General features: G+C 48.3%; 1 protein-coding gene across 5 annotated transcripts in view; it reads left to right on the top strand.

Annotated features, from left to right (window-relative positions):
- Positions 1-26,718, top strand: part of FRMD4A (FERM domain containing 4A) — a gene marked incomplete at its 3' end in the record, with an annotated part of 393,830 nt that overhangs the window by 234,999 nt on the left and 132,113 nt on the right. For 4 of the 5 annotated variants that reach the window (XM_082064558.1, XM_082064557.1, XM_082064560.1 and 1 more), the window contains exon 2: positions 19,874-19,939. In XM_082064558.1, the coding sequence (XP_081920684.1) occupies positions 19,874-19,939 (66 nt within the window). Of the gene's footprint in view, positions 1-688; positions 942-19,873; positions 19,940-26,718 lie in introns of those variants that run through there. The other variant, XM_082064561.1, reaches the window with a different exon arrangement.

The raw sequence follows: 26,718 nt of genomic DNA, 5'->3' as shown, positions 1-26,718 counted from the left end.
TTGTGGCTTCGCGCTGTGCTTGTTTAAACAAAAAAATTAGCATTTTTTGGAGGCCCACACACAATGTCCTTCTTGACTGATCTAGTTTTTTAACAGCGATACCTTTGCATTAGGGCTACTGCTAGTACAGTCTGTAAGGGTGCTTTGTTCCTGGGCAGCATGCTTTGCTGCTCGGTGCACATTTACACCATCACAAGTTGCACCGTTCTCCCAGCTAGGGGAAGGGGGGGATCGGGGGTGCCCCCCAGCACCAGGGCTGCAGCCTGGCAGGAGCTGCTCTGCTGCCCACCCCAGGGGTGCCCGGGGTTCTCCTCTTCCTGTCCTCTTCCTCCCTGCCGGGGCTGTGTGAGCACTCGGAGCGAGTATCCCCACTGTTCTCCCCTCTCTCCATTATCATTTCAAGGTGTGCACGCCTGGGTCGGGGGGCTGAATGGCCCCGCACCCTTCCTTCCTCCCTCCGACCTTCCATCCTCCCAGCGGCGAGAGCGAGCCCAGATGTTGGCAGGCCCGAGCCGGGTTCATCTGTTTCACATGACCCAGCGCCAACTGCTGCTCGCTGCCCTCCTCCCTCCTCCTCCTTGCTCCCCCCCCTCCTCCTCCTCCTCCTCCCTCCCCGGCTCCAGCCTCGCAACGCGGCGGCGGCCGCGCAGGAGCCGGGGGCCGGGCAGGCGGGGAAAGGGGAGAAGAAGGAGAGAAAAAAAGGAGGGTTACAGCATCCCGGCACGGAGCATGGGACCGCCCTAAGGCCGCCCGGGGATCCCGGCGGAGCGGAGGGGAGCGGAGGGAAGGGCCGCGCCGGCTCCGCGCATCCCCCGGCGGGGCCGCGGGCGATGGATGCGGTGCGGTAGAGCCGCGGCCTGGAGACGCTGGTGCAGCGGGGATGCTCTCGCCCCGGGCTCGGAGCTGAGGGGCCGCCGGAGCTACCGAAGGAGCGGGAGAAGGTAACGGGGTCTTTGTCTGCCGAGGGGGAGGCGAGGCGGGTCGGGGCTCCCCTGCCAGCCCCGGTCCCGCGGGGAAAGCCCAGCCGCAGTGTGTGCGGGGTTGCTCCACGCCCCCCTCCCTCCATTTAGCTCAAACAGAAGGAAATGTGGGCAGCATCTGCATTCTCTATCCTTTCCTTAAAACAAAAAAAAAAAGCAAAACCCACACCCCTGAATTTTGTGGGCGAGTAAAGGGAGACAAGCTCGGCGGCTGGGTTGTTCTGGGTTTTTTTTTGTTGATTTTTAGTTTTGGTTTGGGTTTTTTTTGCAGTAGAGGGAAGGAGAGGGTGTGGGGGAGAAAAGCTGGTGCTGTGATTTCTTCCCCCCACCCCTCCCCAGTCATCTGGATGCCTGTCCCCACTGACTGCTTAGATGGACTGCTCCTTCCCTTTCTGAATGGCTGCAGCAAGTTTAATGCAGAGCTGGGGGCTTCTCAGAGGGTAAACCCCCTGGTTTGTTTTTCCTTTCTCGTATGCACCTTTTCCTAAATCGGGGGTAGAAAAGTTGCTACAGATCCAGGGCTAGAAAAGACAAATAAATAGCCCTGTTTCCAAACTGTGCCTGTCTGGGTGTATCTGCATGTAAGGAGGGTCTCTTGGCCACATTGTTAGCTCCCTGACTGCTGTGGAGGGCATGAGAAAAGTTGTTTCAAGCCTCTATATAAAATTTCCAGGAGAGACAATTGTTTCTAATAATAGCCCTGGCAGCGGTTTAGCAATACAACACACACAGATGTGGGAGCGAGCAGGCAAATCTCCTTTCCCAGGCAAGCCAGGTCACAGGGAAAGCTGAACTCCCAGCTTGTTGGTTTGGTTCAGGATTTTAAAATATTGTCCTGAACAAAAACCCCGGCACCGCTCGCTTTTTCTGCCGGGAAGGGGGTGTGGTGCCTGTGCCTTCAGGATGCACTCACTCCATGGGCACGGCTGAGCTGGGCTTTCCCGGTGCCTCAGGTATCGAGAGAGCCTGAATCCCAGCTCTGCCCAGCACCAGCTGGATATGGGGGTGTCTCGGACATGTCTCCTCCTAGATCAGCCCCTGGGGTCTGATGAGCATCCCCCATCTCTGCACAGAGGGGGCCATCACCAGCGTGGGTGTCTATGCCATTTTCCCTGCTTCCAATTGCCTGTGAGGCACTAGGGAGATCTCGGTGGAGCTAAAACTATCAAACTGATCTGCTTGCTCCTTGTGGCCATGGCAGAGGGCCGGGCAGGAGGGCTGCTGCCTGCACCGCTGTCTGCACACGACTTGAACCCGCGGTGCTGACCCTGGCCGGGCGATGGTGCGCCAGCTCAGCTTGGTGGCTCAGAGCTGCTTGTCCTGACCTTCCTGGCATGTGTTACCAGTAGCTTTTCCTCTTCCAAATATTAATATTTTTAAGGCAGTTTTAAGTACCGGTGTCAGACGGGGATGTGCCATGTGCCACAGGAGGGAGAGCTGCTCGTGGGGCAGGTTTTGCAGCCCTGCTATGCATGGAAAATATTCTTAGGTGAATTTGTGTTTTAAACATCCAGGCTAAAAATATGGAATCTCTGCCATTATTTGGGCACAGATACACTCGTTAGTCACTTGCAACCCACTGGGGCAAGCTACCCATTTCTCCTGGTAGCTGGTCTCTGGTGGTCACATTGCCATGCATCTGAGCTGATTATTGCGTTAAAAATGCAAATCGATATCGGGTGATACCTGCGATCACAACATTGGGTCATTCATGGCCATACAGCAATGCAGCTCACTTGGTACAGAGAGCAAATTCCATATAGATCGTGTCAAATTGTCTAGCCAAATCAAGAGCTTTGGTTAGTGTGTTCAGTGATGTTAGTATGGACATAGGTCTGGGAAAGACTTCCCAAGTCATGGAGTCTAGTCCCACATCACACAGGTCATTACAGTCATACATATCTTCTTTGCTGCTACTATAGCTTGCTGTATGAATAATAGCAGAAGGTTTGAATGCAGCTTAACAGATAACAAAGGCAAAGTAAAATTGCATGGTGTGGATGAGGGAGAAAAATCTGTATTAGTGAGAATTTGAAAGGGGCTGGAGAGTGACTGAAATCTCAAGTCCCAACCTGGTGGGACTGTGAAGGACAAGGAAGGCTCATGCATTGCGAGATGAGTGAAACAGACAGGGAAGGTGAAAAAGGAGTGTGTTGATCCAACACTGACCAAATTTGGGGTCAGGGCTTAGTGTTATCCCCTGAAGAAGCAGTAAGGCATTGTGTGACCCAGTTCTCAGGAGCTAAGCAGCAGCAGGCTGGATCGCTGGGACAGCAAATGCTGCTATCAGGCATGGGGCCATGCTCAGCTCTCAGGGACCTTGGGTGTCTTTCATTCAAAGTACTCTAGGTTTGAGGTGCTCAGAACTTCTGTGCCTTGGAGTTGCCCCCAAAATCTCCTTCTAGCTGGGAGCCATCCCGTGAATGCCCCATCTCTTGTGGAGCTGGGGGGTCAGTGCTGCGGGGGGAGCCATAAGAGCAGGTGATGGTGTCCCCCTGAGGTCACAGAATCACAGAATGGTTGGGGCTGGAAGGGACCTCTGGAGATCATCCAGTCCAACCCACCTGCCAAAGCAGGTTCACCAGAGCAGATCACACAGGAATGTGTCCAGGTGGGTTTGAATGTCTCCAGAGAAGGACACTCCACAACCTCTCTGGGCAGCCTGTTCCAGGGCTCTGACACCTGAGAGCAAAGACATTTCTCCCCATGCTTCATCGCAGGCTGGGGTGTGCTTGGGTGCACAGCTGGATCCCAAGGTCACTTGGCAACGTCACCCTCCAGTCATCCTCGCTGGCTCGCTCCTTCCAGCGGCTGGAGGTGCGGATTGCCTTGCAGCCCCAGAGCCAGCAGAGCACGGCAGCCAGCCCGCAGCAAGGTCTGACAAGGTTAAGCTGGGGTTGAATTGCTTGCAAGCCTCCTCCAGCTCCAAATCCCAGTTTGTCCCAGCCTCTCCCAAATCATACAGTTCCCTAAGCTTGCAGTGGATTGCCCAGCACAGCCTTGGGGACCACTGCAGCTGACAGCATCACCTGATATTTATCCTTCTCCCAGGCTTTTAACGATTTAATTTCCAGCCCTTCTCTAAACCTCAATATGTGCCATTTCCTAGAAAGCCAGAAATTATTCTCCAAGGCTGCACAAAGAGTTGGAGCTCCTGTTCCCTGCTCTGGGGATAAATCCCATCAAGGACCAAAAATGACTTTGACTGCTTTTCCCTCTGATCTGACACTGTGAAGATGCCCCGGCCAGATGTTTGATCAGCTCTGAGCTTCTGGGAGCACTTTCATGTTGACGAACCGCAAACACGTGGGGTTTGATCCTGCCTCCCTCTGCTCCAAATCCCCTTTGCACTCCACCTACTTGCAGGTCGATGGGAGCCTGAAGGTTTATTCCTTGTCTGTGTTTAGTCCCAGTAGCCTGCCTGTCAAAATAAGTAAAAGAGCTTGATGTACCTCTGCTTCTCAGTGTTGTACTTCTCTGTGGCCCCATTAATGGTGCCAGATACTCCAGATGCATCTCTATGGGGTGGGGTGGGACATGCCCAGCTTTAAGGCACAAAGGAGACAAGAGGAGCAGGAACTGTCCGGTTTCCAGTGCAGTTAATGATGTTCTTGCTTACAGCCCCCTATGGCTCCTTTCCTAGCAGATACACCATCTTTCTGCTCTCGTCCTGAGCTGCTGTGTGAAGTTTTCACATGGTGTTAAACAGTTGCTGTGTCCCACCCTCAAGAAAAGATCACTAGTGGGTGAAAAAAATACCCTTTTCACCCTCTATCTTGCAGTGGTGCTATATGGTGTGACCTACTGTAGTAATCTTTGGGTAAAGTCCTTGACAGCAGAAAAAAGGGAGACAAGATGATCCTTATTTACTTAAACTCACTGTAAAAGGGTCCACTTAAAATCTCCTAGAAAGCTGCAAACCAAAAAGCTGTTGATATTCCCATTTTGGCTACAGAAAACCTTTGTGCATACATTTCCACGTGTAACATGTTACATTTGACAATAGCTGTTGGACTTGCCAACCCACAAGGCTCAGGCTCTGTGTTTAGATTATATATATTTTCTTTTTCTTCTTAGAAGTTCCCACATCTCCCAACCAAAATAAATCCACCCTTGTTTGGGTTTCCCAACCGCGTGGGACTGAACGTGGCCGCAGCTGTGCCACACACGCTGCGGGCGCTGTTGGCGTCCCCTCCGTCCCAGCTGAAATATTTCACACCGCAAAGTGCTTTGCAGATAGCGGAGCAGCCACCGGCTGACCCTGCTGCTTTCACACCAGCTTTGGGCAGGACACGCCGGGGGTGGAAAGCTGGTGCATCAGGTTAGAAGCTTGAAAACTCAGCACAAAATCTGAAGCTCAGTGCTTGTCCTGGAGAGGAGAGCGTAGATTGAGCTCTTTCCACCTTTAAAATTCAGTTTTGCCCTTGCTCAGCGTGGATGGTACGTCTCCTGGCTACCTCCAGCTAGGGTTTTGTGAAGATGCCCATCATCTCAACACATGGCTGCCGCATGTGTGCTTGTGTACCATCAGAAACTCATCTCCTACTGAAATGGGGCACTCCAGGGGACACAGGTGATTTAGGGGACGTGTAATCAGATACAGTACTTCTGTACACACACACCCCCTGGCATGGAAGCATGCTGAAAAGTAAATTTGGAAGGCAGCTTCCCTTGCCTTCTGCAATTCTGAACTGGAAAGACCAAAAAAAAAATGGCAACAATAGAATTGTCTGAAGTGATCTGGGCTCGCCGGGATGATTTGCAGCCCTGTTGTGTGGTCATACGGTCGCCAAAGTTGTCACCTGGGCTTGTCCTGAAAGAAGTGGTGGGAATGGGTGGCAGGGGAAGGAGACTTGTGTCTCACGGAGACTGGGGGGAGCGGCAGGGAAGCACTGACTCTGCTTTTCTCCTACGTTGCAGTGTGGAAGATGCTTTCTGAAATGCTCTGGGAACACCAATGGTGATTCTGGGGGGAATCTGCTAATGTGAAGGTGCTGGGTTGTGTCCTCGCTGTCTCAGTCCCTTCTCTCAGGCACCGCCGACTGCATCTGCAGCAAATGCTGCTCCAAAATGGGTATCGAATCCTGAGAGTGCAGGGCTCGGGGGTATCGGATCCAGCTGCTGAGTCTGCAGACATTGCATCAGGCTGTTCCCTCTTCGCTTCCCATCCTTAACTCTTCGGCATTGATTCTGCACAGTACTAAAGAGCTGCTGTGTCTTCCAGAAGGGAACATCTTTTAAAGGCCCAGGTGTCTGTTACAAACACACAGGCTGAAGTTGAGGTGTTTATTCCAGGTCCCTCCTGTGCAGAGGTTGCAGGATGTCATTACGTTTTGAGGTGTCCTGATGCAGAAAAGACCTGATCTTTCTGCACTAACAGGCAAAGCATTCCCAGTACAGGCATCGCAAAATCCTGACGTTACTCAGAAGATTAATGGGAGTGTAAAAGCACAGGTTATGTGTCCTGGAGGCAGATTTCCCTACCAGAACAAGAGAAGGCAGGTAGGACCTCTCCATGCTTCTCACCTAGCCAGGTGTGCATGCAGAGCCCATGAGAGATGTCCCCATCCTGCAGCCCAGCTCTGCCCTTCTCAGCACCGGCTGCTCCCGAGCAAAGCAGGAGCAGAAATGGTCAAACCAGCCTTTTGCAACCAGATCCCGTCTCTAAAAAACACCTGCATCTCTGAGGATGAGTCAGCTGCTCATCGTTTGAATGTGCTCTGCGTTTCACCCTGTCCTGCTGTGAAACCCAGCTGGGGGGTGATGTCCACCCAGCACCGACCCCCTCAGCTCAGGCAGCTCAGGCAGAACCGCTGGCGATACCCAACCTGCGCACCAGCCGCAGCCCTGGCTCTCGACATCAAATGTCTGTCAAACCTGCTGATTAACAGTGCCTGGAAACAACCCGGTGACATGTTTTTCCACTGGAAGCATATCAGTTCTTAAAGTGTTATTTGAAACAAGAAGAAAAAATATTAAAAACCAAAACCACTTCTGTGTACAGATTAACATTTTTTTTTTTTTCATATCTGCAATGATTTCTGCAAGTGTGTTTCCTATTATGTGTTATATATGACACTGCTCAGTGCTGTGTATTGATCCGCTCTGCTGGAGAATATCTGGGTGATGCACTGCCCAGTGCTTCGGCTCCATTGATCAGGGCGATCACTGCTCACACCTCCAAATACTTAGTGATACAGTAGGTACAAACCAGTCAATGAGAGCTAAAAGGACACTTTAAGCCTTAAATCTTAATTTAACCTTTAAAAATATTTCACAGATATTACTGCTTCCGCTGCCTTGGGTCACTTTGGTCATCTTCCTATGAAACTACATCGATGTTTTTTTTCTCCTCAGCAAATCACACTAGTTTCAGTAGCAAATAAATTGCCCTGTTCTCCTCTATAACTAAACCAAACCTCCTGCAAATGTTTTCCCAGAAGACTTGGATGCTCTCATGTAATTACCACCCTGTCTACATGCACAAATGAGTGATATCTGCAACAGTTTGCTGAAAATATGCCATGCTTGAAGTGTGAAACTGTACAAAAAAGTACATTTTTATGTATGTTTACAAGGAATTAAAAGTCAGACGTAGGAGAGATTAACAGATATTCTAACATCTTTGGGGAAAATAATAATAATAATCTATTGCTATGTACTTTAGTACCACAACTGTCTTTATCATGATGATGACTCACGGTGCTTGATGCAGTCTGTAGTTGGGAATGAACCAGAAGGTCACCAAGTGTCCTCACAGAGAAGCTGATACGACTTATAAAAGGCTGCGGAGTCCATCAATGGTAAAGGACTACCCTGGCGGATAATTTAGATCCTTCTCCCTTAGACCACGCTGTGTCCTTTGTGCATAGCAAGCAGAGTAAATACAGAGCTCTTCCAGGGGAAGCAAGACCTCTCCCAGGGCATATCATGGTTTTCTTGAAGCATGGCCATGCTCAAAAGTTGATGGAGGACCTGTCCCAAGGCCCTGTTGCTTGTCCTTGTGCAAAGATGCCAGAGATCCTTTATCCTCTTTTCTTCTGAGTGTCTCATTTTAGTTCTGCCGTTTATACTTATTTCTTTGGGCTGCATTAGGGACTGGCAATCCAAATGATGGATGGCGGCTCTTGTATATAATGCGCAAACATGGGATGAAACTACTGGACTTGCCTTAAAGTGATTATTATCTAGAAAACAAGCTCACTGTGGGCAAGGAAAAAAAAAAATGAAAGCTTACGAAATAAAGATGTTCTTTACACAGTTTGGCTGAGCTGAGTTAGCTCAGGAGATGTTATAACAGGGCAAGTTATCCTGGGTGTTAAACGGGAAGCTGGCAGCAAGGAAGGTTGCCTGTCGCCTGATAAATATAGGCACGGAGAGCTTACTTTTGCTATGTTTTTTGGTGACAGTGGCACTTTTGCAGCCTTTGGGCGTTACTTGGGCACACAGATGAATAGCATAGGACAGAAGAATTGCCCCAAGGTCCATAAGGTCTCGGCTCCCCAGTTTAAGAAGAACAAGGAATTACTGGAGGGAGTCCGGCGGCAGGCTACAAAGATGAGGTGTCTGGAGCATCTTTCTCATGAGGAAAGACTGAGAGAGCTGGGTCTGTTCAGCCTGGAGAAGAGAAGATGAGAGGGGATCTTATCAATGCTTATAAATATCTCAAGTGTGGGTGTCAAGAGGATGGGACCAGACTCTTTTCAGTGGTGCCCAACAATAGGATGAGGAGCAACAGGCACAGACTGAAGCACAGGAGGTTCCATCTGAATATGAGGATAAATTTCTTTACTTTGAGGTGCCAGAGCCTGGACCAGGCTGCCCAGAGAGGTTGTGGAGTCTCCTTCTCTGGAGACATTCAAACCCAGCTGGACACCTTCCTGTGTGATCTGCTCTGGTGAACCTGCTCTAGCAGGTGGGTTGGGCTGGATGATCTGCAGAGGTCCCTTCCAGCCCCAACCGTTCTGTGATTCTGTGATTCTATGATTCTGTGATTCTGTGAAGGTGGGATGAGACTGTAGGCTGCCCTAGGCACTTGCCTTCCCCTTCTCATAGGAAGCAACCCTCTGGTTGCAATGGCTTCACATGGATTAAGTGGTTTCACCACACCTAAAGATTTTCCTTAATGCTCACAGTGAACAGCTTGTCACCTGCTCCATAAAGAGCGATGAACAGGGCAACTGGACTGTGGCTGTGTGAGAGCTGTGTGAGAGCACTGGGTCTTGTGGTCGGCTCCAGGAAGGAGCTGATCTACCAGGTCTATGAGGCTGTGCAGGGAAGTCCAACAGGAGAGGATGGAAACCCCATTCCCTGACTCAATTAAAACTCATCCGCACGAAAGCACTGACCACAGGGAAGTGTCCCAAGCTGGCAGGAGGAGGAGCAGCTGGGCCACCTCAATTGCATGATTGTTTATTTATAATTTGTTCTCCACACAGCCCTTACTCATAGCTGGGTGCAGCCATCATGCTGCACATGCAGAAAGACTATAGAAGCAACACAGGCTTGCCAGGTAAAAGTGGAGAAGATGATAGCTATAGCATCCCAGTTTGGATCAAGGTTTTAAGAGCTCTGGCATGTTCTTGACCTAGAAACATTGGCCCAAAGCAGATGTCAAAACTAAACCACATGCAGAACTGACTGGCTGAGTCGAGGTTTATCCAGACATATTTTTCCTGAGTGCAGAAGAGATTGCAAATAATAAATAATGCTGAAAACTGTGCCACCTGCCTGTGGTCAGCCCCAGCTCCACAGCTCAGAGGATGCTTTGACCATCTCAAAGCTCCTATGGTCTCCACTCCCGCTTGGTTAACAGTGGGGATAACGCTTGGAAGCTGATGTATTTTTAAGCTGGTAACTTGTTTATTTTCATGCCAAGAAAGGGAATGGACAGAGTTATGAGAGCAAGTCAAACATAGTGAAAAGTATAAATTGGGAATGCCCCCTCCTCCTACATCAAGATCAGAAGGCAGGGAAGGCATAAAATGTTCTGCATCTCTTTGTATTTGAAAAGATTCAGATCTGTATTATTTTTAAGAAAGAAAACAATACGTGACATAAACCAGCACAACCTCCATTCTAGTGAGGAAGCCGGTCTGTCCAGGAAAGGACTTTCTTATCTCAGGATGTAACTGAAATCAGGCCTCCGAGGCTGGCTGCTCTCAGAGCGGTGATTTAGGCGTCTGCTGGGTAATACCCTGGTTGGTTTAAAATGCAGCATCAGAATTAGATTTAATTCTAACTACGTGGCTCAAGCACCAAGTGTTTTGAGGTTAAGACGTGGCGTTTCCGGCTTTAAAGTTCGCCTGAGAGTTATTGCTTGATGTTGTAAATAGACTTAGGGACCGTAGGAGACGGGTTTTCATTTCAGCCCTGATACAGTAAGCCACTTAAACACTTGCTTATGTCACACTGAAATAAAAGGGATTTATGGACACAGCTATGTGCTTTGCTGAATCAGAGCGTTTTTGCTGAGCGCTGTTTAGAGGAGGCATGAGAAATAACCTGTGCAGATGTCCTCGGGTGATGCGGGAGCCCAAGCAAGGCTGGAAAACACTGCACAGAGGAAGTGAGGAGCCCCTGGGCAGGCCAGGAACTCCTTTGTCAGCTCTCAAGACAAAACAGGGAAGTCACCAGGTCACTCAGCCTTTAGCTTGCCTTAATTTTTATCCCATCGCTCCCCATCAGCATCCACACAATGGCTGGGTCGTGCCATTCACGAGGTGCTTCCGCTGGGGTGACACCATGGCTGACACCATCCCACCTCCTTTCTAAAGGAGGATTCTTGCTTTCTAATTACTGAAGCTGTTGTGCACTTTTTTTCCTCCCTCCTTCTGGCAAAGGACCATTTGCCAAAAAAGTCACATCACTCGATGTAACCGCTCTTAAACACATCCCCTGTGCAGCTCCTCCATGCAGTGAGGAACATCAACCTTCACAGGACAGCAGCCCTCCTTTCCTGCAGGACAGGAGAGGTTTTTAAGAGCTGTATCTGTAACCATGGTTTCAGCAATTTCATCTCTTCCCTAGCCCGTTGGTAAGGACATTGATTTTTCAAGGGGTGGCTTAAAGAAGCTTGTAGGGAAAGCTAAAGGCCATGGACATGATACGGTCCTCTGGTTCTACAAAACCTGGGGGAGATGCGGCATCATTGTCAGCATATATTTTCTGGCCATTCACTTCAGCTATGGACTGTGCGTGTATTTCACAGACCCTCAGAATACTTCAGTAACAGGAAACCCACACTGAATTAGAAGTTGGAGTCTGGTTATGCATCAGCCATCAGCCACTTCACATCATCACTAACCACATCTACAGCATCTTTCCTGGGCTCCACTTTTCAGCTCCAAGGCTCCATTTACAACCAAGTTCTCTTCCTAAAAAGGATCCCTCTGTTTCTTTGAATATGCATCATCTTCATTCTTCTGCCTGAGGATGCAGCTGGGATACCCCTCCTAGTGAAAAAGCAACTGCCTTACAACTAACTAATCTCTCCTGCTCCAGAGCCTTTCCAATAGGAAATCAACACATGAACAAATTTGCATGGCAGAAGTGTTGTCTAATGGCTTCCTACACATTGTGGTGAGAAACATTGGTATTTCTGCCCAGGGAAGTTGTTGAGTCACCATCCCTGGATGGGTTTAAAAGAAGTATAAATGAGGTTCTTAGGGACATGTTTTAGTGCTAGATTTAGGTTATGTTTGGACTTCATGATCTTAAGAGTCTCTTTCAAGCAAAATGATTCTATGATTCTGTATCGGTTCATTTCAGAAAGCTCAGCCCATGCTACGTACTGTCTCTCTGACCTTTACAGACAGGACAGGCTGTATAGACCTGTGCTTCCTATGCCAGGAGCCTTGTGCCTGATTAAAATAATTTTCTCCGTCTTGAAATAATAATTACAAACTAGACTTTCCACTTTTGGTTTAGGAAATGGAAATAAATAGTAGAAATGTGGAACGTATTCAGAAACAACGGTTTCTCCTGCCTGTCTCCCCATCCTCAGATGTTCAGGCCACCGAGGCTCAGGTGGAAGCCAGTTTGGCCTGAAGGGTGAAGGGCAAGAGCAGTGGACATGAGTGTGCACAAGGGCATTGGACCTGGAAAGCAAGATGGCACGAGCAGTGCTGCAAATGATGGTGATGTGCCTGCCAGTGCAGGGTGCAATGAAAGCCCCATGACTGGGACAGATCAACCAGATTTGCACCAAAACTCATCTCACTTCCCTTTATTACTTCTTCCTCCGACTGAGTCACAAACAAAGGACTGCAAAAATGAGCAAGCCTCCTCTGGGCAGAGCCTTGCCTGCTCCCCAATCACCTGGCCAGTGCTGCTCCCCATCAAGCACAGAGTCATCTGTGGCCATGTTTTCTTCTACCCAGGTGCCCATGAAAGGATTTACCAGGTAGCTCAGCTCTTTGCACACTATCTCACAGCCGTCTTCATCTCAGTCACCATCAGTACTATTTATTAGGTGCTGATGCAGATCAGCGACTGAGGAGGATGGTCTGTGAGCACATAGAATAAAAAAGAAAGATAGGTCATTCCTCTAGGATCATAGAATCATAGAACAGTTTGGGTTGGAAAGGACCTTCAAATCTCATCCAGTCCCACCCCTGCCATGAGCAGGGACATCTTCACCCAGATCAGGTTGCTCAGAACCCCATCCAGCCTGGCCTGGGATGTCTCCAGGGATGGGGCATCCACCACCTCTCTGGGCAACCTGGGCCAGTGTTTTACCACCCTCAGTGTAAAACATATCTTCTTCATGTCTAACCTGAATCTCCCTTCCTTTAGTTTAAAACCATCATCCCTTGTTCTGACGCAACAGGCCCTGTTAAAAAGTCTGTCCCCATCTTTCTTATTGGCCCCTTTTAAGCACTGAAAGGCCTCAATAAGGTCTCCCTGGAGCCTTCTGTTGTCCAACTGAACACCCCAACTCTCTCAGCCTGTCCTCCCAGCAGAGCTGTTCCAGCCTCGCATCATTTCTGTGGCTCCTCTGGCCCCTCTCCAACAGGTCCACGTGTGTCCTGTGCTGAGGACCCCAGAGCTGGATGCAGCACTCCAAACTTGAAGTGTGACTGTAGGACAGGAGATGACGGATGTAGGCAAGTGAAGAGACTGTGCTGGTCAGTGCAACAGGCAGTCACTTGCAAGACCGGCCACAATTCGGCAAAATGAAGTGCTGCCATGTGCACAAAATACACTGTGAAGACGTTCAAAATCACGCAGCTTTTCCTCCTTCTCTCTCCCTACAAGCTTAGGAGTTGCCAGGATGAGAAGGCAGTAAGAAGTGGTCAAGTGGGAGCAGCATGTTTAATCTAATAGTTCACTGTAATCAGCAGGCTGTCATCTCTCCTATCTCCTTTCAGCGGGTCTGTCCAAACGATGGGCAAAGTGACAACAGATTTTTGTGTATTCAGCATAGTAATTGACTCTCATAAAGGCAGTGAACATTTAGAAAATATTCTGCCTCCAATTATAATTTCTGATTTGAGTCATGGAAGAATACGCCGTATACCTCTTTATTTCTTCAGTCACCAGCTAATGAAACGTGCGGCGGATATTTATAGAACTGCCATTGTAAGTAGCATTTGCATTTGGTGCCTTTGAGTTATTTAGTGTGACGACGCTTTCACCAGGAGGGTTTTTTCGTTTTGAAAGGGAAAGGTTCCCTTTGGATTTGTTTCCTTCCATTGCCTTCACTGTTTCTGTTGGATGGAGCAGTTCTGTGGGCAGTTGCTGATAATTCAGTGACGAAGTGACAGGCGTGCAGGGATTAGCTGGGTGAGGTGTGGGGTTTTGGGCTGTGTTAAGGACAGTTTATGGGATTCTCTGAGACCATGTTTGGAGTTACAGCAAAGATGAATAGAAAGGAGGGCAGTCACCAGAGCAGTTCATGCCAAAGAGCAAAACAACCGCCAGCTTACCTTCCCTGGGAAACCCGTTGTGTAAATATTTGGGTTGGAGCCTCCAAAGGAGATTTAGAGTCTTGTGATAAAGGTAATTAAAATGTTATTTCCTTGAGAAAAACAGCTATAATTCAGAAGATCCCACAAGTAACCATGAGAGAGACTTCCTTTCTGTAGCACTGCTGTATTAGAAAGAACAACCATGCATGAGGGATGGGGACAGACTTTTTACAAGGGCGTGTTTTGACAAGACAAGGGGTGATGGTTTTAAACTAGAAGAGGGGAGATTCAGACTGGACATGAGGAAGAGATTTTTTACAATGAGGATGGTGAAACACTGTCCCAGGTTGCCCAGAGAGGTGGTGGATGAACCATCCCTGGAGACATCCCAGGCCAGGCTGGACGGGGCTCTGAGCAACCTGATCTGGGTGAAGATGTCCCTGCTCATGGCAGGGGTGGCACTGGATGAGCTTTGAAGGTCCCTTCCAACCCAAAGTATTCTATGATTCTATGTCAGGTCATGTCACTGACTGATCTCAAAGCATTTTGCAAAAGAGATCAGCATCAGTTTTCCCATCCTGAATGTACAGAAGCCAAGGAGAACAGTAAGAACGCATGACTTGCATATGATCATCTCCCCTGCATACTAATCCAGCACCTCATCCACAAAGATATGTTTCTTCAGATCTACATGTGCCTTACAAGCACCATCTGTGTTTGTGTTTTGGAGATGTATTATCCCTAATCTTTACAAACTCATGTGCATAAATGACAAAGCTTTTTAAAAGCGCTCGTGTTCAGCTCTTCAAGTGCTTGGGGGTCAGGTCACATGTGTAGGCATGAAAAAAAGAGGCAGATTTTCAGAAAAAAATGTGACCTACTGAGCTGTTTTGAAAAAAAAAAAAATCTGTTCTGTATTTTGTTGCATAATTTCCATCTGAGTTCATGATAAGTCTGTCCCATCAAATGCATGTGGCCCATATTCATACCCAGCGTGTGCAGCTCTCTGCCATAAGGATGAGTTATTAGCACTCAGGAGCATCTTACGCAGTCCCACCTCTTTGTACATCTTGAGAGGCGCTGGAATTTATGGGGGGCTGATGTGGGTACAGCATCCTTGGCTGGTGGAAAGTTCTTCTGGGCTGAGCACTAGAGCCCAGCTCTGGATATGGAAAGAAAATTGTAGCATAGAGGGTGCTGGTCTCTTCTCCCAAGTAATAAGAGATAGGATGAGGTGAAATAGACTCAAGTTGCACCAGGGGAAGTTTAGATTGGGTATTAGGAAAAACTCCCAGAAAGGGTTGTCAGGTATTGGAACAGGCCGCCCAGGGAAGTGGTTGAGTCACCATCACTTGAGGTGTTTAAAAGACGTGCAGAGAGGTTCTCAGAAACACGGTTTAGTGCCAGAGTTAGGTTATGGTTGGACTTGATGACCTTGAGGGTGTCTTCCAACCAAAATGATTCTATGATTCTATGGGATAAACCATGTGCAAGGAGCTGAGCATGCAGCAGAAACAACCATGGAGCTCACCTGGGAATTGCATGAGTCAACATGAAATGTCTGGAAGTTCTTTCTTCTTTGAGCATCAAGGGTATCTTGTCTGTTAGGTTGAACTAGACACTTGACTCTTTACTTTCTGGAGTTAGAATGGAGGGCTCTTGCCCTCCAGGAGGAAACCAGGGGCTGTATTCTGCAGGAAAACACACTCACCGAGCTCACAGTGAAACCCAAGACCTGATCAGCAGCGAACTCCCTCACTTACACATCAAGCGTCCTTCTTTTCTGTAAACAGCTCTGCCCAACCACTGCTTCTTGTGTCTTTGATGATGTTCAGTTTTTCCATGGAAAAGGGAAAGCTGTACCTTTGTGCCTCCTAGCTCTCAGTTCCCCTCATCCTTCTCTGGGTAAGAGTCTTGCCAGAGGAGAACCTCAATTCACTCCTTGGGAGTCATCCTCCATCCAAACTCTGGCGCTGCTTAGCTCATGCTCAGTGACCTCCTGCTCCCATGTCCCCATCCACAGGGCTTTGGGGTTGATTTCCCTTCTCTAGTTCTGAGAAGCAGAAGGCTTTCCGTGACTTGTCCCCCAGGAGCCAGCCACAGCTCCACCGCAGTGCAGCAGGTACCACAGATCAGCCAATTTGCAAAGCCTCAGAAGCAGCACCTTTCACGCAGACAGGCTGTGCTAAATCAGTTCCTTCTTGCTGTGCTTTGAAACGTTCCCTCTTCTTGCTCTGACAAACCAGCAGAGTTTGTATTGATCTGACGGTGCAAAAAAGCGCATAGTGCTGGCTTCAGACACCTAGTGGAATAATAAAACAAAAAGGAGGGAGGGCAGGACCATCATATTTTAGCTTGTATCCAGTAAGAAGTCTATATTTTACCTTCTTTTCTCTTGGAAAGCATCATTGTGTTTCTAAGGGAAGTGAAAAACCCCATGGCTGAGCATCCTGTCTACAGATGAAAATACTGGAACAGATCTCCAGCCACATATGCTGTGGTCTTTCAGAGCTTCAAGGTATCAGCCAAAATGAAACCAGAGGCTCCTTCACTGTCTGTGTTTGTACCTAGGGCTGGTAGCAGGAGTCAGCGATGGGTCTTTTTCTCCCCCCAAGTCTGTGCAGTGGCTGCTGCATCCTCTCCTGCTCCTGCAGCAGCTCTTGATCCGCTCTTGTGCAGAAAAACTTGGGTGGAAACAGCCAGCAGACAAACTGGGGTCATTAGCCTGTAGCATGAACCTTCACACAAGTGAGAGGCACAGAAACGAGGTGGCACTAAAGAAATAAAGCGTGTGCCTGGCCGTGTGCTCACACCCTGTGTGACCAACCTATAAAAATGACTGTGGTCTCTGACAGGCGCTTTGCTGATGGACAGAACTGCTGTGGACAAGCTGATGTGAAAGCCATTTGCTTTCTCTCCCCCTTGTCTGCAAGCCATGTTAATGAAATGCCTTGTAATTAGTCAGCCATCACATGCTTCATTTCAGAGCTTCACTTTATTCAGATACTACATGTTACCAGCTGTTTGCATTTGGGATTTCTTTAAGCCGTGAAAGCACTAAGGAGATAAGAAACTCTGGGTTGGAAAAGCATGGAGAGCTAAAGAAGCTCCACGCAGAAAGCCAGCGCTTTACTAAAACACTAAAGCACAAAGTCAAACCTCTCAGAAAATTTTCCCTCTTCCTCCTTTCACCTTCTTTTATTCTCATTTCAACTTTGCTATAACCAATTGGAGCATAACACGCGAGAGCCGGACTGTGTTTCCATCCCTGCCATCGCATGTTACCTCCACAATAAACTCACTTTTTCATCTCTTGCCTTGGGTGAACCCCTATTAAAACTAGAATAACAGTGCATACTCACCACCTTGGGGATGCAGCAGATATATGACGGTAAGAAGATGACAGAGATGCCAAAGCAGAGCTCAGCTGCTCCGAGTTTTATCTTCTGGGAAAGCCCAGCAGAGAAAGATCGTGGTTCCAACACCACTCTTATTCTGAGCAGGACAAACCATTGCAAAACCCTTCTGCAAGCCTCTGGCATAGCTTTACAACTGAGCTGAAAGCACTTTAATACAGAGTTCACAGAGAAAAATCTCACTCACCAAGTAATCTACCTTATGAGAAGCCACATTTTGCATAACATTACTTTACCAGAGGAAACTCTCGTAAGAAGACGATTTATTGCCATGGCGGTAACAGGCTGACATTTATGAGAAGTCTTGTTTTACAAGGCTTTCCTTTGGCTGCAATGCCAGGGCTCCAGTTGTGCTCACAGAAAACAAGAAGGAAAAGAGATGATTTTTAGCACACACGATGCTCCAGAGGCATTTGGGTGTGAGTAACAACGGGGGTAAAGTCTGCTTGGATCGCATGGGATTGTGCATGCCAGCATTGTAAATTTGGGATGAGTCGAAGGGAAAAGCTCGTTTTGACTGAAGTTGTCTCATGAGAACTTCAATATCTTGCATAGCCAGCTTGAGGCTCAATTGAATTGTTGCACGTCTGAGTTTTTGCTAAGGGAAAAAAGTCTGGGGCCAGGAGAAGGCTCAGTGTGTCCTGGCCCCAGGAAAGAGGGAGATGGATGTGGGACAGAGCTGCCAAGAGGGAGGACAAGAGCACCCAGGAGAGCCTGGTGGGCTCCTGTGCTGAGGGCAGCAAGTGGCAGGGTGAGGGTGGTGTTGCTGGAGATGGCCAAGGTTATAGACCCCGTGGCAATGGCCACTCACCCCCTGGGCTCTCAAACGGGTGAAGCTGATCATGGAATTATAGAATAGCTTGGGTTGGAAGGGACCTTCAGAGGTCATCTATTCCAACCCCCGTGCAATGAGTAGAGATATCTTCAACTAGATGAGGTTGCTCAGAACCCTGTCTGGCTTGGCGGGGCATTGCTGGCTGCCCTCCACCACTGCCTCCTGAATGCCTGCACATCTGGCCTCATCAAGCCATGAATGGGTGATTTTTAACCCGCAGAGCTAAAGCAAAAAGCTGAGCTGTCCTCAGTTAACCCCCTGAGCCCACGTCTCCCTGCTCTCTGCAAGACAGCTTTGCACTGGGGGCTCAGCTCAGCTGGCATTGATGGGAAGAGGTGATGGGTGAGGTCTGAAATGCCCAAGGTGCTGTGGCAGCTGCATCCCTACAGCCGGTATCCCCCCCTGCAAGGCTCCTGTGGACCCTCTGCTATCTTCAGGTGATGCTTTAGGACTGGCCATGGTGAAAAATGTAATTAAACAGAGCTGGGGACCCACGCAGCACTCAGGACGGTGCCTTGGCTGGAGGGTGGTGGGTGCCCAGGGGCCTCAGCCACCCTGCGAGGCTGAGCTGGGTCCGTGCTGCTGTGGGTCCGGGCATGTATGCGTGCCGTGGGGTGAACCCCACCGGGGAGGATGCCTGCGTGCTGCTTAAGTCGTGTTGAGGAAGGGATTTCCAAGAGCCAAAGAGGCTTAGGGGTCCATATCCCATTAACAGACAGTGGGATTGTGCCTGTGCGCACTGCAGGGCTTTGCGGGGCTGAGTCGGGATCCATAGCTCTGCAAAGCAAAGTTGCTTCTCACTTACGGTGCTCTGTGCAAGATGAGAGCCAGGAAAGGGCTTGGCCAACTGGAGAGGAGTTTCCTCAGGCCACAGCTCATTTATTACTTAGCACCCTAATCTACAGGACCTTGGAAATCTTCTATAAGTCTTCTATAAATAAAAGTTTTATTGATATTATTTGTTAGCAGTTGTAACAAACTATACTGGTGTGGAAGCACCTTGGGAACTATATAATGATATCATGAGTGATTCCTGTGGTACATCTTAAATAGGACACCCCATTTTGGGATTCAATCCCAAACAAGCAGCTGGTGTAACTCCAGGGAGCATCATCAGCACAGCCCAGGAGGAGCCTGGAACAGGCTGCCTGGGGGAGTGGGGGAGTCACCGTCCCTGGAGGTGTTTAAAAGACACGTGGATTAGGTTATTAGGGACATGGTTTAGTGCCAGTGTTGGGTTAACGGTTGGACTCGATGATCTTGAGGGTCTCTTCCAACCAAAACTATCCTATGATTCTACGAGCCTAGTTTGCTCTATGCTACATCTGGGACGGCTGAATCACTATTCTTGAGGGGTTTGGAGGAAACTTGTCTGGATGTGTCTTTGGCTGACCAAGCTAGTTGCAAAGCCAGAAGCTGCGGTATGAAATGTCAGGGCCCCTGCACTGAAATCATCCCACTCGCCCCATTTTTCACACTGGAACAACCTCCTCCCAGCATCTGCGTCCAAGCAGACAACCACACGCTGCTCCATGACAGCTACCGGGGTGGCTTTTCTTTTTCTCCTTCCAGTCTTCTCTTTCCCCTGGTGCCAAAAGAGGGGGGATTAATTAAAGAAAAAGAAGTGGATAGCAGTGAATTAAAGCCTCCAGCTTGTGCCGGGGATCCAGCAGCCACGTGCCGAACTGGAACACCGAGCGCCCTGACCCCCATGTCTCTTCTCTCCTGCAGATGACGGAGGGCCGCAGATGCCAAGTGCACCTCCTTGATGACAGGAAGCTGGAGCTCCTCGTTCAGGTAGGAACTGCATGTTTCACTATATAATAACCTGCTACAGCAGTGGATTTTCATCAGGGTGGGGAGAGTAAAGGGTTCTCATCTGGTTTTCTCAGCAACTTCACGTCGTGATTGCAGGCAGAGCTCAGGGAAGCTGATTAGTGCTGGGTGGGAAGGATGTGCAAAGACATATCTGTGGGAAGGAATAATTCAGGCCATATTTTGCTTTATTCTGTGCCAAAACTGTCCGAGTCACTGACAGTGAGACAGAAAAGCAGCTCTGGTCATTTTTGACACTATTACTATATCACTTAGCTATTTTTTGAGACGTTCCTTAGCTCTGTGAAATGTATTGCATCTGCTTAAAATATCTCCAGCGTTTGTTTTTATCTCCTTTACTTGCCCTCCTAAGTTGCTGGGGTGCAATGATGGGTCCGTGCCAGAGGTGGCTGTGCCACATGTACCCATCTGCACCAGGAGATATTACAGATGTTGTAAATCACGTGTCAAACACAAATACGCATTAAAGTAAGTCTGTACTCCATCTGCTTTATTTTGTATTTAAAAAAATAATGGAGAATTAAGAAAGATGAAAGTCTGGTGTTGGTTGTGTAACGATGGACTGATGGAAGCTGTAGCATCCTGAGCTTTTCTGACGATTTTGGCTCTTGTCTCAGAGATCACCAACGGGTTAATAACAAGAATTAGAAGAATGTCTTTCCTTCCACAAACGCTGCTGGCCAGCCCAAGAAGCAGGAAATGAAACTTCCCCAGCTGGGAGGGGGGCAGGATCCTACCCAGCACAGGCAAACCTGAATGGGGATTGCTGAAGGTGACTTGAATCACCGGAAGCACATTCAGCCTCTCTTTCTGGAAAGCTGCTTAAAAATACCATTAAAATGTTAATGGGTAACATTTTTTCAAGTATATAGTCACCAAGAATTCCCCGTGACGCTCGGCGCGATCAGAGAGTGCCTGGATAATCATGAATGAGCCAGGCCAGGACTGGAATGAGAACAGCTAAATCAAGATGACTAATTAAAACAAAACAAAACAAAACTGTACCAATGGTTTCTGCACTGCGAGCATCACTGTGCCGAGCTTGCTGACACTTATCAGCTGGGTGGGGGAATTTCAGCCACCTTCATCACAAGGATGTAGCACTTGGCTTCCTATTTAGTATAACTGCCTTTTGGCTTCCTATTTAGTATAACTGCCTTTTACATTTTTCTTAGTTCAATTAAAAATGAATGGGTTATTGGAGAACAGCTTTGCTAATGCACTGTTTACAATATTAATAATAACAGTTTGAAATATACTGCAGGAAATCTATATGAGCTGCCCTGGCTAAACGGCTTATTTGGGTTTTTTATCAATAACACAAAAAGAAAACCACAATGAAGATGACAGTCAAGGATACTCATTTGGGAAGCTCTGTGTCCACTTCTGAGTAAGCAGAAACAATAGCATGTGATATTATTTTTTATTTTTGATCACACCTTCAACGGGGATTTCTCGGAATCAATATAGGAAGCGAATTGCTCTGTTAAATCACACTAACTAGTTTGCAAGTGACCTGTGGTTGAATTTTATTTGTGCAATAAATCAGTTCGCTGTTTTCAAGTAACTTGTGAATGGGGAAAGCCAGGAGGAGTGACTATGAAAAATTCATGCCAGAAAAATCAGTAACCTCTGTTACATGCAGGTTAACCTAGATCTCTGAGCACCACCATATCCCTATGTGTACAGGATTGTCCACTGAGACATCTCAGATGCTTTTCTGGTTAAATGAGGCTTTTCAATGCCATTAGATACACTCTGCTCAGGGTAATAGTGAATAAATCACTTCTGGGTGGAACGGACAACAAAGGAAGTGGATGTTTGGATTGAAGTATGTCTCCAATATTGATACTCAAACCAAAGCACAACGCTTTGGTTTGCCCGTCTGTAAAGTGTGGGCAAAGCCACCAGATTTGGGGAGGTCCTAGGGCTGCTCCACTCGGGACAGGAGTGAGTGATGCCACCCAGATGAGTTGTGCTTTGCCCCAGCAGGTCCCCAATCAACAGGGCTCCCTGTGGGAGCAACGTGCACTTTGTCAGGGGAAATCTCACCAACTGACCCGTATTGTTTGTAACTTGTGGTGAGATTTCAGATAAAAGTTGCTTTGTAAGCTCTGAGTACTATTGTTTTTATTATTACCTTATCTCATAGCTGAACTGAATAAGACGCCGTAAATACAGTGTTCATCCAACCTTAAGCTTCTGGCTATCACTTCAAAGCTGTATTTTTCTGTGGGTATCTTGCCACGGGCTGAAATGGAGGGCTGATTTGCTGGTTCATGCCACCAAAGAGTTTCCTCCATAGCTGTGTTGGGTCTTGGCATCTACACCTGCATTGGCTTGAAACGTTTTGGGGGCAAGCTCTGAAATTCTCATGTGACATTTCTTCCTTCCCACCAACTTCAACCTTTCCTGGAAGCTTTTCCATAGCTGATTTCACACTCCTATGGCAAGTTTAGGAGAGACTGCTGGAAATCAACAGAACTGATTTCTCACTATGTGATCAAAGTAACATCCTAACCTGGATCTGGCTTTAGGCAGCTTTGCAGCGCTTGTGCGTATGATACCAAGTGCTCAGCTTATGGACAGGTTCAGGGATCCTGCTGTTGTATTTTGGGGTGAAAAAAACAGTAGAAGAAGCCGGGTCTGATTGAAGGAGGGAGATGGGTCCAGAACGGATGCAGGAGAGCTTCTGGAGCATCTCAAAGCTGCTGAGGTTGGTGACTCTGGGGAGCTGAAATTATTTCCTCTCCTGCTGCCTCGAGTGCTGCTGGGCAGAAACAGATGCGTCTGGGAATGATCAGGGTGTTTGCAAAAAGCAGTGTATTAAGAAAATGTACTCCCTTTTTTGTGTGTGAATTAGCTGTGATCAGAATCAAGGGTTTACGAATATGTCATTCTGAACGTATCAGTTGGTGGGTAACAAGGACCATACCTCAGGCTCTGGGAGGACAGCAAGGGGTAACTGTGCTCCTGCAGTCACTGGCCAGACCAGACTGAAATGTTTCACCACCACAAATTCCCTCCCAAAACTCCAAAGACCACTCAGACTGGCCACACAGCTCTTGCCAGTGGGACCCCTCATGCACATATGTTTTGTTTGCATAACTGAGCCCCAAATGTAAGATTTTGGCTCAGAAGCCACATTTATAACCCCTTCTGTGAATGCCGGCTTGTTTTGGTGTTGGCACGTTAATGCAAGGGCTTGGTGTGACCACCACAGGGAAAGTGATCCTGGGTTTAGTCAATCAGCGAGTCTTGACTGGAGTCTTTTCCTCCCAAGTTGAGCAGCTGCAGAGTGGTAGAGCAGCAGCTAAGGGAAAGCAGAAAACACAGGCTTTGCGGATAAAAGAAAGCCCTCCCCAATGTGTTTTGTCAGATAAATGCTGAAATTTAGAAGGGCTAATCATAAACGGAGACAGAGGAGGATCATATGGAAATCTCTTCCTGAGGGTCTGAAATTCAAAGCATGTTTGACTTGGGATTAGGAAGAAGAGTTGCATTTGCTATGTGTTTCATTTGATAAATGCTTGTTGATGAACTGGTGTGTGTGGTAAGTTTACATAGGTTATTTTTTTGACAGCGCTTGCTTTCTGAGCAGGAGCAGAGCGTGGCTCCCTGAATCTTACAATCTGGCTTTTTTTTGCTGTTTCTGTTCGATACATGTTTAGTTTCTAACATAGCGGGTTTTTTTAAAGTGTTTGACTTTATCCAACTAATCCTTTTCAGCGAGTCTCCTTTCTTGCTTCTGGAAAATGGATTTGCTCACATTCCCCGCACTCAGCCTCCCTATCTGTTATATTAGTTCCCTGTGACCGTGTATCATTTGTCTGCTGCACATGAAAGGTTTGCATTGCTTTATTTAAAGACTTTTCTGTAATTGTCAATTCATTCCTTTTCATGTGGGTTTTTATAAACACAGCTTTCTTCCGGGCTGGCTGAATCAGTCGGCCTGGCTCATTCTCGGCTGCCGGTGCCTGTTATCTGACGGGGGCTCCGGCAGCTGTCATCCAAAAGCGTTAAGCCTCCTAATTCTTTCCCTCTGGAAGAGTTATTGCAGAAACAGAGCTCACCCAAGGCTCATAGCAGAGCTGTCTGTGGGGTCTGGAGGGCTCTGAAATTTGATTGTAGGAAATAACCGGGCGTTTTGTTTCTAACCTTCTCCCCAAGGAGCACTGAGTCTGCTTTGGAAGTGCCAGGGAGAGACACGGATGTCAGCACCACGCTTGTCCATAGATGTTTGGGTGGTCGTGCATGTCACCACTTCTTAAGTAACTCTTGCTACCCAAACAGTTCAGGGTAACCTAGGTAAGCTTGCAGTATTTCTATCGCTCAGCTCTGATGCAAGTGCATCCAAAAACATATGAACAGCAATACATAGAATCATAGAATCATTTTGGTTGGAAGACACCCTCAAGATCATTGAGTCCAAACATTAACCTAATTCTGGCACTAAACCATGTCCCATCTACACATCTTTTAGACCCCTCCAGGGATGGTGACTCTACCACTGCCCTGGGCAGCCTGTTCCAATGCCTGACAACCCTTTCTGTGGAGAATTTTTTCCTAATTTCCAATCTAAACCTCTCCTGGTGCAACCTGAGGCCATTTCCTCTTGTTCTGTCAGTTGTTACTTGGGAGAAGAGACCAACCCCCTCCATGCTCCAAGCTCCTTTCAGGCAGTTCAGAGATCAGAAGGTCTCCCCTCAGCTCCTGTTCTCCAGCTGAACCCCCCAGGTCCCTCAGCCGCTCCCATCACACTTGTGCTCCAGACCCTTCCCCAGCTCCGTTCCCTTCTCTGAACTCGCTCCAGCACCTCAAGGTCTTTCCTGTAGTGAGGGGCCCAAAACTGAACACAGGACTCAAGGTGCAGCCTCACCAGTGCCCAGTATAGTTATGTACATATACATACAGCTGAAATTAATGGGATGCACAGAACATCCCTTTCCAATTTTTTGCCTTGTGCACCATCTCTGCTTTGAGCGGGTTAGGAGTCGTTCAAGAGCCCAGGACTTGTCTCCAGCATACCTGCTGTGCTTCAGTATCTCATCAGGAACCACTCCAGACTGGGAGATGCTGGTAGCTCTGAGCCAACACTGGACTGGCAAGGTGCCTTATGGGCTGGTGACTCACTGCCGCCCGGGCAGCTGTCACCAGTGTGGCCATCCCAGCGGAGATGTTCAGTTCAGAGCTCATGGATGTCCCTTGCTCCTCTAGACTCAGCCGCCTTGGGGCCAGGCTGAGGAAAGTTGTCCTGGGGAACATACAGCATCTTTTGAGAGCAATAACTCCAGTAAATCTTGGTTAGGGGGAGAAATAAAACATTCCACTCTCCTCCCAAGATGCTGTTAGAGCTTTTTGCAATATTTTCAGTATTGCTTATTGTCAGGAAATTGCAGCCAATGGAGGTTTACCCACATTTTCTTGCTGCCTCACTTTTGTATGCCCATAAGCAGGGTAGTTACTGGGCTAGCATAGTGAGCAAAGGTTCCTCTTCAGGAGGTGCTGAGGATGGTACCTGCCTGCCATTGGGGAGAAGCTGCCTAATTTTGGATAGATGTTTTGCATAAGGATCACGGCAATATAGCCCATCCTCAGAGCGGGATAAACGAGCCCCAGGATGGGCTGATTCTCCCCTGGGATGCCACAAAAATAGCAGAAGAAATAGGATCCAGCTCTGCTCCACTGCTGAAACTGGGGATCCCTTTAAAAGCACCAGCTCCCAGGCTGATGAAGAAATGCAGCCGCACAGCCCTGACCGTAAATGGAGACGTTTGGGTGCCAGTAGCTGCCCTTGCTGTGCGGGAGAGGCAGCTCTGCTCCCTGCAGCACTGTCAGGCTCTGCTCCAAGAGAGCTTTTAACCATCGCTGCAAAGGCAGCTGGGCTGGGAGCGAGAAGGAAGGAGCGAGGAAGAGGGTGAGTACGGCCCTGCCAGCCCTGCTGCCCTCCCCTACACCTCTGCAGGAGCAGCACGGTGAACATACTGTTGGGGTAGCTTATAGGGCATGTCCTATATGGCTTGGAGAGCTGGGATGGGCTGGCGATGATGCTCTTGGTGAGTGTTCAAGGGAGGCTGCTATAAGAAAGATGGGGACAGACCTTTTAGAAGATCCTGTTATGATAGGACAAGGATAATGGTTTTAAACTAAAAGAGGGAAGATTCAGGCTGAACATGAGGAAGAATTTTTTTTACACTGAGGGTGGTGAAACTCTGGCCCAGGTTGCCCAGAGAGGTGGTGGATGCCGCATCCCTGGAGACATTCAAGGCCGTGGACATGGAGACCCTCCAAGGAGATCCGCTGTGCAGTGAAGCTCAATCTGGTAAAGCAGCTCCAGAGAAAGCAAAGCCGCATCTAGGAAAGGCAAGACTGGAAATTAATGATACACACCAGGGCAGCTCAGTCCCTCCAGATCTGTTCCTCAGTTGCTTGTCGGTCAGCATAGGCATAGGAGGAGCATCAGCAGAAGATGGGACAGGTGGAGAGGAAGGGGCAACAGCCGCTGGAAGCAAAGTGACCCTGGAGAATGAGTCAGATCAGGGCTGACCTTGCCAATGGCAGAGTTAATTCTGTGTCTCCAGAAGCTTAACCAGAGGGGGTGATGCTTCGTTGGCATAGTAATGCTGCGCATTCCCCTCTTTCTGAGCTGCCTGCTGGTTTCTGAATGGAGCTGAGGGCAGTTTTTGTCCTTTTGTGCTCTAAAACCCCTGTAGCTGAACCTTGCATGTCTATCAGGTGCC

This window comes from Streptopelia decaocto, assembly GCF_964273445.1.
Source record: "Streptopelia decaocto genome assembly, chromosome: 1".
In the NCBI taxonomy this organism is placed as follows: domain Eukaryota; kingdom Metazoa; phylum Chordata; class Aves; order Columbiformes; family Columbidae; genus Streptopelia; species Streptopelia decaocto.
The sequence above is the reverse complement of the archived record's forward strand: the minus strand, read 5'-3'. Positions and strand labels throughout refer to the sequence as shown.